This window comes from Pinus tabuliformis, chromosome 2_1 (assembly GCF_031772625.1).
Source record: "Pinus tabuliformis cultivar Carrire ecotype Pingquan chromosome 2_1, CPIR1, whole genome shotgun sequence".
NCBI lineage: Eukaryota > Viridiplantae > Streptophyta > Pinopsida > Pinales > Pinaceae > Pinus > Pinus tabuliformis.
The window spans coordinates 305,509,740-305,524,166 of NC_142299.1; the positions used below are offsets into that span (position 1 = coordinate 305,509,740).

At 37.7% G+C, this 14,427-nt stretch overlaps 1 protein-coding gene across 1 annotated transcript; it reads left to right on the top strand.

The window, feature by feature from the left end:
* The first annotated feature begins 13,245 nt into the window (after window positions 1–13,245).
* LOC149200030 (uncharacterized) lies at window positions 13,246–13,677 on the top strand. The gene has a single exon (XM_089400814.1). It carries the CDS (start codon window positions 13,246–13,248, stop codon window positions 13,675–13,677), a length of 432 nt encoding a protein of 143 aa, XP_089256940.1.
* The last annotated feature ends 750 nt before the right edge of the window (window positions 13,678–14,427 follow it).

Here is a 14,427-nt window from a genome sequence, read left to right on the forward strand (position 1 = left end):
TGTCTTTGGGGTTCATCCGATATACTACCTTATTTGGCAAGCTTGCTCCGGGTATGAAGTCAATATGATGACTTATGCTTCTTTTGGGTGGCAGTTTATCTGGAAAATCATCCACCACTATGTCAGTAAACTCCTGCAACATCTGCTGAATTTTGGTGGGAAAATCTGACACCTCTGTATGTAGCAGTATCATCTTTGCTCTTCTTACAACAGCATAGCTCTCCTCGTTGTCCTCAAATTGTTTTAGAAACTGTTTTCCACTCATTAACAATACTTTTGTCTCACTTGTTCCCGTTGTCTCTTCATCTTTGATGGGCACAAGCGTATGCTTGATCCCATCTTTGACAAACTTGTAACAGTTTGTCTTTTCGTTGTGTACCACCTTCCTGTCATACTGCCATGGCCTACCTAACAGTATGTGACATACATCCATCAGCATTATGTCACAATGACCTTATCCTTATATCTGCCGATATGAAACTCTACTTCGCATTGCTCATCTACCAGCAATTGATGGCCTTTTTGCAGCCATGAAACTTTGTAAGGGGTGGGGTGTTTCAACTGCTTCAACCCCAACTTTTCACCCATCTTTGTAGCTACCAAGTTAGCTATACTTCCACTGTCAATAATCAACTTACAGCACTTACCGTGTGACTTACAAACCGTCTAAAACAAAGCTTTCCGCTGAGTTTGTTCAACTATTTATTTGGCTGGTTTCAACAACACCTTGTTCAAAACTAGGGCTTCCCCTGTTTCTGGAGCATTCTCTGCTTCTTAGGGAGGTGCCTCTGCTTCTTCTGGTTGTGCGGCATACGCACCGCTTTGCCTGGCTTGATCTGCCTCAGGACACTCAAACGATCTGTGTCCCCACTTGTGACACCTGTAACATTGATAACCAGCTCCTCTGCCTCGACCATTTCCCCTGCCTCGCTGATATGGCCTACCACCTCTCGTGTTGTCACCTTTTTCTGTTGTTCCGGAAGTTTTAGAACTGTTGCCTTCCTCATTACTGCTAGCAGTTTGCCCTCTGCCATAAGACTGGCCTCTTCCTCTGCCAGTGCCTCGTCCTCTCCTGGCATTTTGTTTTCTAGTAATTTTCTCTTCAGCTTTCATAGCACTCTGATATGCTTCTTCAATATTTTTTGGAGAAAGAATACTAATTTCATCTAAGATTTCTAGCCTTAAACCTTTTACATACCTGGCTGTCTTTTCCGGGGTATCCTCTGTATAACTAGCCCTTAAGTTTACTCGATAAAACTCTTCAGTGTACTCCCTTACTGTCATCCCTTTCTGTTTCAGATTTTGCACTTGCTTGTGTAGTGCAATCTGATAATCCTTAGGCAGAAATCTGCCTTTCAACTTGGCCACCATCCTTGACCAGTTCTTGATCGAAAACTTGTTCAACCTCCTTCTCTCTGTTTGGACACTGTCCCACCACAGGGCTGCGTGTCCCTTCAACTTTGTCACAGCAAACTTAACTCTGCGGTCTTCACTGACCTCCTCACACTCGAAATACTTATCCAGCTCGCTGATCCAATCCAACAGAACCTCTATGGACAAGTTTCCGTCATAATTTGGGAGTTCTGGTTTGGGTTTACTGCTTGCCATTAAGACCGACCTCAACAGTCTCATTTCCAGGCCTTCTCCATCTGATCCATTTGTTGTCGCTACAGCTTCCTCTTTGCTATCATCACCTATCTCTAGATCCCTTCTTCTCCCTGCTTCAACTGCCTCCAAACAGGCAGTAAGAATCCTAATCTCCTCTCTCAGTCCTTCCTCTGCTATCCTTCGAACACCTCTTCCATGACCTCACCTTCCTACCTCCATTTCTCCAACCAATTCCAAATCCTGCTCTGATACCACTATGATGGAACCAGCCCACACTCCAAGATATGACCTTATCTAAAGTTTGTCCGGCGCTGATTAATAATTTGTGTTTGGATTGCGATTAGGCACTAATCACACATTAGTCATGAGATATTTTCCAACGGTGGCTGAATCATTTATGAAAAGGTTTTAATGCGACAGCTGACCTGTACCCACCTCGGTTCTCGTTTTCCCGCTTGTTCAATTTGGCAAAACCCTTGGCATTTTGGTATTCCGTCATTTCTGCTTTTCATTTTGCATGATGAACTTAGTGAGGGTTTGTTCTAGTAATGGCTTCCTGTGCTGTCTGTGAATGGTAATGAGCCACAAGCTCTGCATGTGTCGGTGGTGGCTATGCTCTTTGCTAGTGCGGCTCTATCACGCGTTCTGGAGGTTTGTCTGTTCAGCTTCTGGGCACAGATTGTTGATTTATTTACTCAAGCAAGGAAACGACCACTGGTTGGTCTTGTCTGGTCTCTCAATTGTTCCTATTCTGCTATTTCTTTGCTTTGCTATGGTTCTGCTGCTAATTTTTTTGTTAATGTCTCCACATGCTCTAGGTTACAGGCACGGTGACCTCGCTCTGCTCGTATTCTTCAAGTAATTTAACTATCCATGCTTCATTTCTATTCTTGTCTGGTTCCAACGCTAACAGTGTGTTGCCCCTTTGGTCTCAGGTGGTCTCCGTGTTCTGTGGCTCAATGGCCTGCATTTTCTTTGTGCAAATAAATCTCCAGGTAGTGGTTTTGTTCTCCCTTTGCTCGTATTGTATTTCTCTTCGTTCCCTTTTATTCGCAGTTGAACTAACAAGTTTTGCTTGCTCTGGTCTTGGATGTCAAGGTTTGACCTTGGAGTGGTTGGTTTCGAACTCCTCGATTCCTATCTGGTAGGTTCTGTCACTGATTTCTTCTTATGGTTGAAACTAGGGTCTGTAATTTTCATTCGCTGAGCCACAACATTCGTTTGTTTTTTTTTTTCTCGGATGTCACTATGCGACCTGGGTTCACCTCTATTACAACTCTTGTTTGTATTTTGTTTCATTGTAACCATATAGTTGGATATGAACGTTGACTGTATCAAACCCTCGACTAGGGTTTACTCTATTTCATGGACATATTTTTCTTTTACTTTGTCCGGGAAAGTAACACTGGACTGTTATGTAATAACAAACATATATTTTTTCTTCTTCTTCCGTTGGAAATGAAAAGAAATTACGTTGAGATAAATTGTCACTGGTTACCTCTGTTTTGGGGTTTGTCCACTTGGCACTCAGGTTCTTATTTTCTGGTTCGGTCGGTTGTGTTGCATTAGATTCTTCAGGCCACGGGCTTATTTACTGTTTGTCCATTCTCGTCTTTGGAAAATTTGTATACATTCGATTTGGCAGTACTCTATTCTTTAAGAGAGGAAATGTATGAAACTGTATGCGTGCACCATGTTTGTCATTCTAAATTATTTAGTGGTTAAGAAAAAAAAAAGAAATATAGATACATAGTACAAGATTGTTACATATGGATGGATTCGAAAATAAACTTGTTCTTTGTCTTTTGATTGTTGTATGCAAAAATGTTGAACCCCTCAAATGATTTTCCGATTTTACATTTATATCTTCTATCCACAGTTATATGAACTGTGTGTAGTTACTTTTTCAGCTGCTATTATATTAGTTACACAACTGTTCATGTGTTCGGTTCTGCCTGTACTGCAAGATTTTACATTAGACATATTTGTCTTTTTCCTCTAAAATGAAAGAACAGTTATTAAACTATTGTTTATTAAAGACAAACAAAATAGTGATCCTAACCGACTAAACTGTCCCTAACTAATACTGAGATTAGAAGAAAAACAAAGTCCTACATCCTAGTTTGACAAACTGAACATAAAGAAATGAATTTGCTAATAAAACTTTCCACCTTGGCGGAGACCAACACCCGGTCATGGTGCCCTAGCTGGATGCTCCTGCATCATTTTACTATTCAGTTATATAAATTAAATCACTAGTAACTATAGATAGATATCGAAACACTTAATTTCTAATCAAAATACTTAGTTCCTATTGAAATTTTTAAATGTTACCCATTAGAAATGCCTATTGCATTATTTGGCTTATTTCACCTACTTGTTTATTCCTTAACAAGTTATTTATTCATATAAATACTGAAAATAAACACAAATGTAGCCTCAACTCATATACAAACCATCAACTAAAAGAATAGACAAACACACAAGGGACACCATTATTTTTGGACAATTGTTCCCGTAAAAACCCAATGCGTGAAAACCGATGCAGCAGTTCTGGGGTTTTATTATTATGAAGATTTCTTGAGTGCAACTAGGGTGCCAAACTGGTTCACCCAACAGATATTTCTACACGGCAGTAATAACTCTTCTCGGAAGCAGGTATTCGGCTTCTCAGCATTAGTCTGCCCCATGGAAAACTTTCTTGCGCTTCTCCAAGGCTCTGCGTCAGCCCTGCTAACCTCTGCGTAGCTATGGAATCCCCTGCATCAACCCTCTGCCTCTCTGTGTCATATCTCTCGCCTTTTGGGTCACCCACGCAGCCCCCTCAGCCTCTGCACAGTCTCTAGCTGCCTCTGCACAGTCTCTAATTGCCTTTGCATGGCTCCTGATGCCTTTGCTCAGTCTCTTCAGTCATTGCGTTGGCCCTCTAGCACTATCTCTGCCTCTATGCTATGTACTCACTACCCCTCGCTGCAACTCAAATCACTTGTTCAAATTTTCTCAACAAACCCCACTCCAGAAAATCGAACTGACTGATCAATCTTGGTGTATCTCCAACTGACCCTTAAGCCTCCTCTTATACTTCTCCTGTTGAGTATTCAACGGCTGAGATTAAGTCTCTAATCAAAGGCTAAGATTATATTTGGCTTGATCCAAGTCATTTAGAATATTCTCACCCAGTTTTATATTAATACCCATTAATATTTTAATTTTCCTAAGTTTAGACTTAGGAACCCCATTAAAAATATTAATTAATATAAATGACTCTCTAACCGGGTGGAATTTCCCCAAACCATTTCTGGGTCTTGGAGATCTCATGTGCTTTAGCCTCTACGCCAATTTTCATGGCTGGATAACATCCAATGCTACCACAAATCAACACTCCCTCTTTGTGAGGAATGTGCTCGAGGAATGTGCTTAGTAATGTTCCTCCACTGAACATCACACTGATCCTTCCACATCAATACTTGTGCTGATACTTAGCCTGCTACAAAACATCCACTGCACTGCTTCTTCTTGTACTGTTGCCCATTGCTCTGCCACTGCCACTGCTACATATGTACTGCAGCTCCCTCTGCATCTGTGTTGTTGTTGGTCCTTCCTCCCAACACTGCATATGCACTGCAACTTTCTCTCAAATGTTGCCCATGCTTCCCATAACGTTTCCCCTGCTAATTGTTGCATTGCAACTCATTTATCGAGAAGTAACTAATCTACCCAACTACTGACATCCTTGTTAGTCCAGAAGCCTCCTAATGCCGAAGCTACCTTTGCAACTATCGTGTGCTCCCTCTGCTGCCTCTGCACTACTGCATTCACCTTTGTGTCTCTTGCATTGCAGCAACCTCCTTTGTGCCTCTCTACACTGCTGCAACCCCTACTACATTGCCACAGATCTCTGCACTCTAGCACTGCCTTGTCACTCCATCGCATCTTGCTTCTACCAACATCCGTAATCCTACTACTGTCATTCGGGGCTCTTGTAGCCATATATGATCGAAGAGTTTGGGTACCTCAAGGATCCTTCCCCTCATCTTCTGTAGTCCTCCTAACTATATCTTGATATCACCTCACCTCTTCTCTAGAGGTGTATGATCACTCATGGCACAGTCTTCATCCGTCTCAACTTCTTTCTCCGCCTAAGTCGGAGCTGCATTAGAGTAAGAAGTCTCTCCCTTATTCTTCTTCCTGGGACACTGGGTTGCATAATGACCCAGCTCCCCACAATGGAAGCACTTCACCTTGGAGATATCCTTCTTCTTCCTCTTCCCTTGCTATCTTGCAGATGCCAGAGCTGTATCCTCCTCCTCCTCTTTCTTGATTTGACTCCCTTTGCTGCTACTCCTCGCCTTGGTCAACCATCTGATCTCTTCTTGGCGAAGAGTTGCCCACATTTCTTCCCATCCTGGAATATTTGTTTTGGACAAATGTCTCCCAATCCTCGGAGACTACATCAAGGTGATCCTTACCATGAACTCCTGATCCGGTGTGGCCCCTATGGGAGTAAGTTGGTCCCGAATCTCTTGCAACCTGCTGAGGTATAGATCTCTCTGCTCCCCCTTTTGCATCTGATACGACTTCAGCTAATTCTCTAATAGCATCTTCCTCTTCACGGAAGTGCCCTAATACAATGTCGTCAAAGTATCTCACATCTCCTTTGTCGGGTTCTTCTCGGTAATATGTGGTACTATATGTTCCTTGACCCCATCAAGGGTTATGCACTTTGCCTTCGCCATTTCATCCTCTTACTTTTCATTATCAGTTAGGTCGACTGGGATAGCCACGGTTCTCAAGGCGAAGCCCTTGATGCGATGTCTATCTAGAACATATGGGATTTAGGCCTTCCAAATGACAAAGTTGGAGGCTCCGTCCAACCTGTCTTGATCCCTTAGTCTGTTCATTACCATCTTCGATCCTCCTTCTAGACTCCCTCTGAGATTCGACTTCCCTCTTGGAAATCTCCCTCTAAGTCCTGATTTCCCTGTTGGAAATCTTCCCGCCAATTGTCGATCCGCTCCTCTCTGACCCTCTTTGCAACTGTAACTCGGATCTGGATTTCTTAGCTAGAAATCCATCAAGGCAATGGCTCCCTCTACCTTGGTTCTATCCTGTTAGGTACTGTTATGCTTCGACACCAACAACACCCCACCAGCTTCCTAATCCACAATCTGCCCACAACTCCCTATGCTCCAACAACTGAAGACACTGAGCCTTCCAGCTCTGCGCAATCTTGGCAAAGGTTGAATCACTCCTTTGGCCAACTGTGTCAAGCCTACCTGACTAAGTAGGATGACTTGGCTCTTCCTGAGCCTCTTCTGCCTCTACATTGCCCCTCTCTGGCTCGAAATGGTGATGTAGACCATCTGTATCACTCCTTCTCTGCTGCTTTCTTCTTAGGAGCAGATTTGTCTCTCAGGACAGCTGCTACTGCTGCAAATATTTCTGATTATGCTGGTGCCTTCAATCCTCCTGTGATCTGCAATCCTCTGATACCATGTTGAAATTTCTAAATGTTACCCATTAGAAATCCCTACTGCCTTATTTGGTTTATTTCACTTACTTTTCTATTCCTTAGTAAGTTATTTATTCATATAAATATTGAAAATAAACACAAATGCAACCTCAACTCATATACAAATCATCAACTGAAATAACAAACAAACACACAAGGGACACTCTTATATTTGGACAATCGTCCTCGGGAAAACCCAATGCGGGAAAATCGGTGCAACAATTTTGAGGGTTTTATTATTATGAAGATTTATTGAGTACAACTAGGGTGCCAAACTGGTTCACCCAACAAAGATTTCTACATGGCAGTAATACCTCTTCTCGGAAGCTGATATTCAACTTCTCAGCACTAGTCTTCCCCACGAAAAACCTTCTGGTGATTCTCCAAGGCTCTGCGTCTGCCCTGCTAGCCTCTGCGTAGCTCTGGAACCTCGTGCGTTAGCCCTCTACCTCTCTGCGTCCGCTCTCTGGCCTTATGCGTCACCCACGCAAACCCCTCAGACTCTGTGCAGTCTCTAGCTACCTCTAAGTGGCTCATGCTGCCTCTACGTAGCCTTCTAAGTCACTCTGTTGGCCCTCTGGCACTACCTCTGCCTCTTTGCTATGTACTTACTGCCCCTTGTTGCAACTTAGATCACTTGTTCGAATTTGCGCAGCAAACCCCGCTCCAGAAAATCGAATTAACTGATCAATCTTGGTGTATCTCCAATTGACCCTCAAGCCTCCTCTTATACTTTTCCTGTTGAGTCTTCAACGACTGAGATTAAGTCTCTAATCAATGGCTAAGATTAGATTTGGCTTAATCAAAGTCATTTAGAACATTCTCACCCAGTTTTATATTAATACCCATTAATATTTTAATTTTCCTAAGTTTAGACTTCGGAACCCCATTAAAATTTTTAATTATTTTAATATCTCTCTAACCGGATGGAATTTCCCAAACCATTTCTGGGTCTTGGAGATCTCATGTGTTTTATTCTCTCCACCAATTTTCATGGATAGAGCACATCTGATGCTACCACAAATCAATAGTTCCTAAACATTTCATTTCCTCAGTATATATATATATATATGTATATATATATATATATATATATATATATATATATATATATATATATATATATATATATATACATACATATAATATACCATTATCCCTTTGCAAATATTTTCCAAGGTTTGTCAATGATTTGTGATTGAGTATTAAATTGGCATTATTTGACACATAAAATTTGAATAAAACCAAGAATAAAGTTGCAGTAGATTAAATAGCTTTAACAAAATTCACACATTAACTTTTTGGATCGTAACTTAGACCAATATTTTGTGTTTGGTTCTAGGAAAGAAGGTAAAATAACTTTAACAACCCAATTGAAACATATGAGAAATTGAAGATAAACCTGCCAATAAATTTCACACATTAACTTTTCACATCGTAACTTAGACCAATAATATTTTGTGTTTGGTTCCATGAAAGAAGGTTAAACAACTTTAACAAACCAATTGAAGAATATGAGAAATTGAAGACTAACCTCCCAATAAATGCTGACCAATCTCTTGTTCTACAACGATTTGAAGCTAAATTTGAAACTTCAAATTGGGGTCTTGGTAATACCACCACTCTTGTGCACTAGTAGAATTAGTTTGATGCCATACCCTAACCTTTGTACAGTAGAATTTCAATCCCCTAAAATGAAATGAAGAGCTCCAGTGCTTTACATTGGATTTGTCGCGAGCCAAGTGTCCACATCAGATGGAGTTTCAAATCCTTTGACTTGCAAGAACAAATACACTCGAACATTAATCATAGAAAATTGAAAGGCTAAAAAAAACTTATTGAATTCTTGAATTCAAGAAGATCAATTTTTTTAATTCTTGATATATCTTGGAGGTAGGAATTATAAAAACTGTGTAAATAAAACAAATTCAACAAAGTTAGGAAATAAATGCTCACAAAATCCTAAAAATTTGTAACTATATATCAATAAAATAAATGCTCACAAGATTAATTATAAGTATGTGTAAACTTAACGGAATTGGAATTGAAAAAAAAACCAAAAACAAAAAAAATATAAATCAAATTAAAAAGTAATAAAATTATATATATGTTTTTTTATTTTTCTCTTTAAAAATTGTCATTTTAAATTGAAAATATGGAGAAAATTATAATTCATGAAAATGGAAATAATAGAAAAAGGAAAAAAATCAAAATGAAAAAGTTAAATAAAAAAGAAATAAAACTGAAAACAAAAAAATTAGGAACTAATAGAAAATGAAAGTTAGTAAACAACAACCATAATAAGACCTCAACCAATCACCTTACAAATAAATAAATTTAAATAATAATAAAAAATAACAAAAATTGAATTCTCAATGTTAAACTATAGATAACAACTTTTTTTTTCAAAGACAAAATAATAAGTTGTCAAAGACAAAACTAAACAAGTGCTACGTAGTAGCTAGTTCCTGTCACTTAGTTTATATATAGCTAACTCACTGGAGTATGAAACCTTGACAAGGCGTGAGATGATCAATTAAAGCCTTCATAAAAAATAGAAATGAAAAGTGCAAATGTTGTGCTAAAATGTTGTTTATTTTTGGTGAACGCACTACCTCATTGGTTGTAATGAAACTTTATAACTTTATTTTTTTGGCACTGTTTGGTTCAAACTAGTATGGAGAAATTGTGTTTCAACTCAATGAGATGTCAATTCCAATAAACTTGTTTTGCACAACCAATTGTCTCCTACAAAGTTCATGAGAATTGAATATGATTGATATAGAGTTGAATGCAAATGTGTTTATGGAATTGAAGGCATGGGAATATGAAACAAAACTTTATTGTTATCACTCAAATGATATCTTTTTTATTGCAAAACAACATTGAGTTGAGATGATCTATAATTTGAGATTTAGTATTAAATTATTTTTTAAATTAAATTGTAAAAACATGTTAATTAATATTTATGAATAATTTGTAATGACAATTATTTTACTATTAATTTAACAACTAAATTATAACTGGCCCAATTATATAAATTAAATCACTAGTAACTATAGCTGGATATCAAAACACTTAGTTTCTGATCAAAATACGTGGTTCCTAAAACATTTCGTATCGTGGAATTATTTTATTATATATATATATATATCTATATATATATCATTTAAAATTTTTAAATATTAAAATAAATAAAATATATCTTTCTTTTTTTTTCTAAATATTATAATTTTGTCTATGATTTAGTACTAAATTTGATTGGATTTGACAGTCACTTTGAATAAAACTAGGAATAAAGTTGCAGTAGATCAAACCGCTTTAACAAACTTCATAGAGCGTTTCATTCTAAGAAAGAAGATAAAACAATGTTAACAAACCAATTGAAATAGATGAGAAATTGAAAACTAGCCTCCCAATAAATATCTTCTGCGTTTCATTCTAGGAAAGAAGATAAAACAATGTTAACAAACCAATTGAAATAGATGAGAAATTGAAAACTAGCCTCCCAATAAATATCATCTGTGTTTCATTCTAGGAAAGAAGATAAAACAACAATTGAAATATATGAGAAATTGAAGACTAACCTCCTAATAAATATCTTATGTGTTTCATTCTAGGAAAGAAGATAAAACAACATTAGCAAACCAATTGAAATAGATACAAATTGAAGACTAACCTCCCAATAAATACCGAACAATCTAAACAAAATATGGAACTTCAAAGTGGGATCCTAGTTGGAGTTTCAAATCCTTTGACGTGTGAGAACAATAGACATTAATCTCACACACGAAAGAAAATAAACAAAAAAAAAAAATCTTGAATTCAAGAACTCTTGAATTCAATTTCTTGGTATAAGATCAATTTCTTGAATTTTTGATATACTTGGAGGCAGAAATTATAAAAACTATGGTTAAATAAAACAAATTCAACAAAGTTATGAAAAATGATTAGGAGATATTAAAATTTAATAATTGTACATCAATAAAACTTTATTAATAAAATTAGGAAAGAAATGCTCACAAAATTCTAAAAACTAATAAATAAGTATCATAATAATTATTAATTATAAAAGTTATGCGTACAAGAAAATTTTTTATGATTAATATAATTGGAATTGAAAATAGAGAGGAAAAAATAGGAAAAGACAAAAAAAAAACTATAAGTGAAATTAAAATATAAAAACATTAAAAAATAATTGTGAAAATAATTTTTCCTTTTTAAAAAACAATAGAAAAAATATAAATCAAATTAAAAAGTAATAAAACTAATATATATATATATATATATATATATATATATATATATATATATATATATATATATACATATATATATACATATATATACATATATATACATATATATATATATATATATATATATATATATATATATATTCTCTTTAAAATTTGTCTTAAATTAAAAATATGGAGAAAAAACTATAATTCATGAAAATGGAAATAATAGAAAAATAAAATCAAATCAAAAAGAACTTTTGATGAGAAGCGAGACAACGGGGATTCTGCGAGGAGCGAAGGATGGCCAGAGCAACAGAAGCGGGTTTACGCGCAGGTGTAGCTCTTCTATCCAATGATCTAGGCATCATCGAAGATTTCGGGACGGGGACTAGATGCCCACGCAGCAGATCTAAAAAAGGATATGCAGGCCATGCCAATCAGATGCTATTCCTATCAGATCTGAGCTCCCAGAAGTTAGATCTATCCACACATTGGTCAGATCTGGACGCATATACTAGATCTGGCTTTACCCTCTGCAGATCCACCGTATTTGAGATAAAACACAAAGGAGGATTAACTGGGAAGACTGATAGTCTTATTCATGAACGACTTCTTGGAAGCTTAGACGCAGATTTCGGTTCCATTATGGCCGATCAACCCTCTTTGTGGAGGAATCTGACCTATTTCGTGGCGATAGGCAACAATATCCTAGAACTGGTGCATATTGTTACAGATTGGGTATTGGCTTGGCCTGATCACACAATATCAGAGACCTCCTTAGCGGATCCGACCCAGAGGAGGACATATCTACTCTTATCTCTTCAATCCCACAGTTTACCACAGCGTGAAGAATGGGAAGAAAGGGTGGAGAACTGTGACAAAGAATGGGAGGAGGTTGTCTCGAACTTTGGCATTAGCATGGTGAAAATAATGAAACCGATTAACATTTCTCTTAATCATATTGGTATTGTACAGTTTTGCATCAGCGCAAGGAAGGGTTTCACTACGGCAGAAACTATAGCTACTCAAAACCTTGACCTCCTGGGTACGATCTCGGCTTCCAGCTCACAAATCTTTCTGAAGGACCCCGGGAATCAAGGAAACCCTTCCTATCACCGAACTGGAAGCTCACAAACTAGCCAGAGCAGGAATCTCTCAACTAACTCAGAGAAGTCAGATCCAACAGATCAAGACCTAGACAAGGTTGATCCCCCATATATGGAGCAAGATCTGAGGAAAATTTTTATCAGATCAATAGAAGGAAGACATTACTACCTCCAGATCAACAAGGGGAAGAGCATTCAAGAATTGAAAAAGGAGATTCAGAAAAAACTCGGAACCCCAACAGAATACCAAAACCTGATATATACAAGATACAACCTACAGGACAATCACACGCTACAGGACTATGGCGTCATCAACGATTCAACTATCATACTGAATCTGAGATTGTGGGGTGGTTGCAAGGGAGCCAGTTCTAAAAATTTAGGTTCCTTTCGTGATGCAGTCAAAGGGAAGGAACAAATGTAGAACAAACCAGCACCAACAGCAGAGCTACTAGGCCCCTACATTGTGGAACAGAAGCCGGAAGCTCCAACGCTTACAGTAATCCCGCCAGAGGTAACTGATCTACACACAGATTTAACCCAAAATGCTGTTATTTGTAGATTTAATGGTTACTGGCCAAGATCAGATGCACTGCATCAATGGATCTTTGCCAACTGGTCATCCAACTGTGAAATTTACCTATGCCCAAAGGGGTTTTTCATAGTTAGATTCAACACAGAACAAGAACAAGAAAACATCATCAATCAAGGGCCTTGGTTTTGGGGCAATGCCAGCCTCTTCATCACCCCCTGGTTCCCGGATTTCGATGCCAATACCATGGTAGTTTCAACAATGCCAGTGTGGGTAAGGCTACATAACCTCCCACTACATTTTTGGCATCGCAAAGTCTTAATAGCCATTGGGAACTCCTTGGGGAAATTCCTAAAAGCAGATGAAGATAGAGCTATTCGGGGAATCTTCACATTTGCCAGAATATGTGTAGAAGTGGATCTGAGTCAGGGGCTACTAGATCACATCACACTGAATTTCAATAATTCACTGTGGACACAACCGCTCGATTATGAAAACACAGCTTTCAGATGCTGCGGATGCCTGCAAACAGGGCACCTCCAATACGCCTGCCCATTGGCTAGGAAGGAGCCCAAAGGGAACAAGAAACAACAGAAAAAGCCCAAAGGTTGGCAGCATACTGAACCACTGGAAGAAGAAGATTTGAAGACAGAACCTACAGGAACACAAATGGAATAGGAAAACACACAGGAAGATTATACCTGGGAGACTAACTTGGGGCAATACAATATGAAACAACAACAAGTATATCAACTGGAAGAAGGTGGCACCAAAAGACCACATGGTTCCAAAGGATCGGAATCTGACAAGGAACAACCAATGAATACAATGGAAAACCAGCTTGCCATTCTTGCTCCCACTCCCAACACTGGTGGTTGGCGTAGAGTGGAGAAGAGGAAAGGCAGGAAAGCATAAGCCAACTGGACCTTTACTTATCTCTTTTCTTTGTTTTGCATTCTTTCATTTCCTGGTTATAGGGACAGTTCACATGCATATGCTTTAAGCATCTACAAAATGTAATTTTTTTCATATGAATATAATTATGACTTTTTTCTACGGGAAAAAATAATCAAATCAAAAAGCTAAATAGAAAGGAAATAAAACAAAAAACAAAAAATTAGTAACTAATAGAAATTGATGTTACTAAACAACCCATAATAAGACCTCAACTAATCACCTTACAATTAAATAAATTTAAATAATAATAAAAAATTACAAAAAATGAATTCCCAATGTTAAACTATGGGCAAGTGGCATAAAATTTTGGTCAAAGACAAACTAATAGGCGATCAAAGGCAAAACTAAATCACCTTACAAATAAATAAATTTAAATAATAATAAAAAATAACAAAAAAATGAATTCTCAATCTTAAACTATGGATAAAATTTTGGTCAAATACAAATTAATAGGTAATCAAAGGCAGAACG

Bases quoted from the DNA above. Each gene is read 5' to 3' on its own strand.
- LOC149200030 (XM_089400814.1), top strand. From the start codon at position 13,246: ATGGTAGTTTCAACAATGCCAGTGTGGGTAAGGCTACATAACCTCCCA.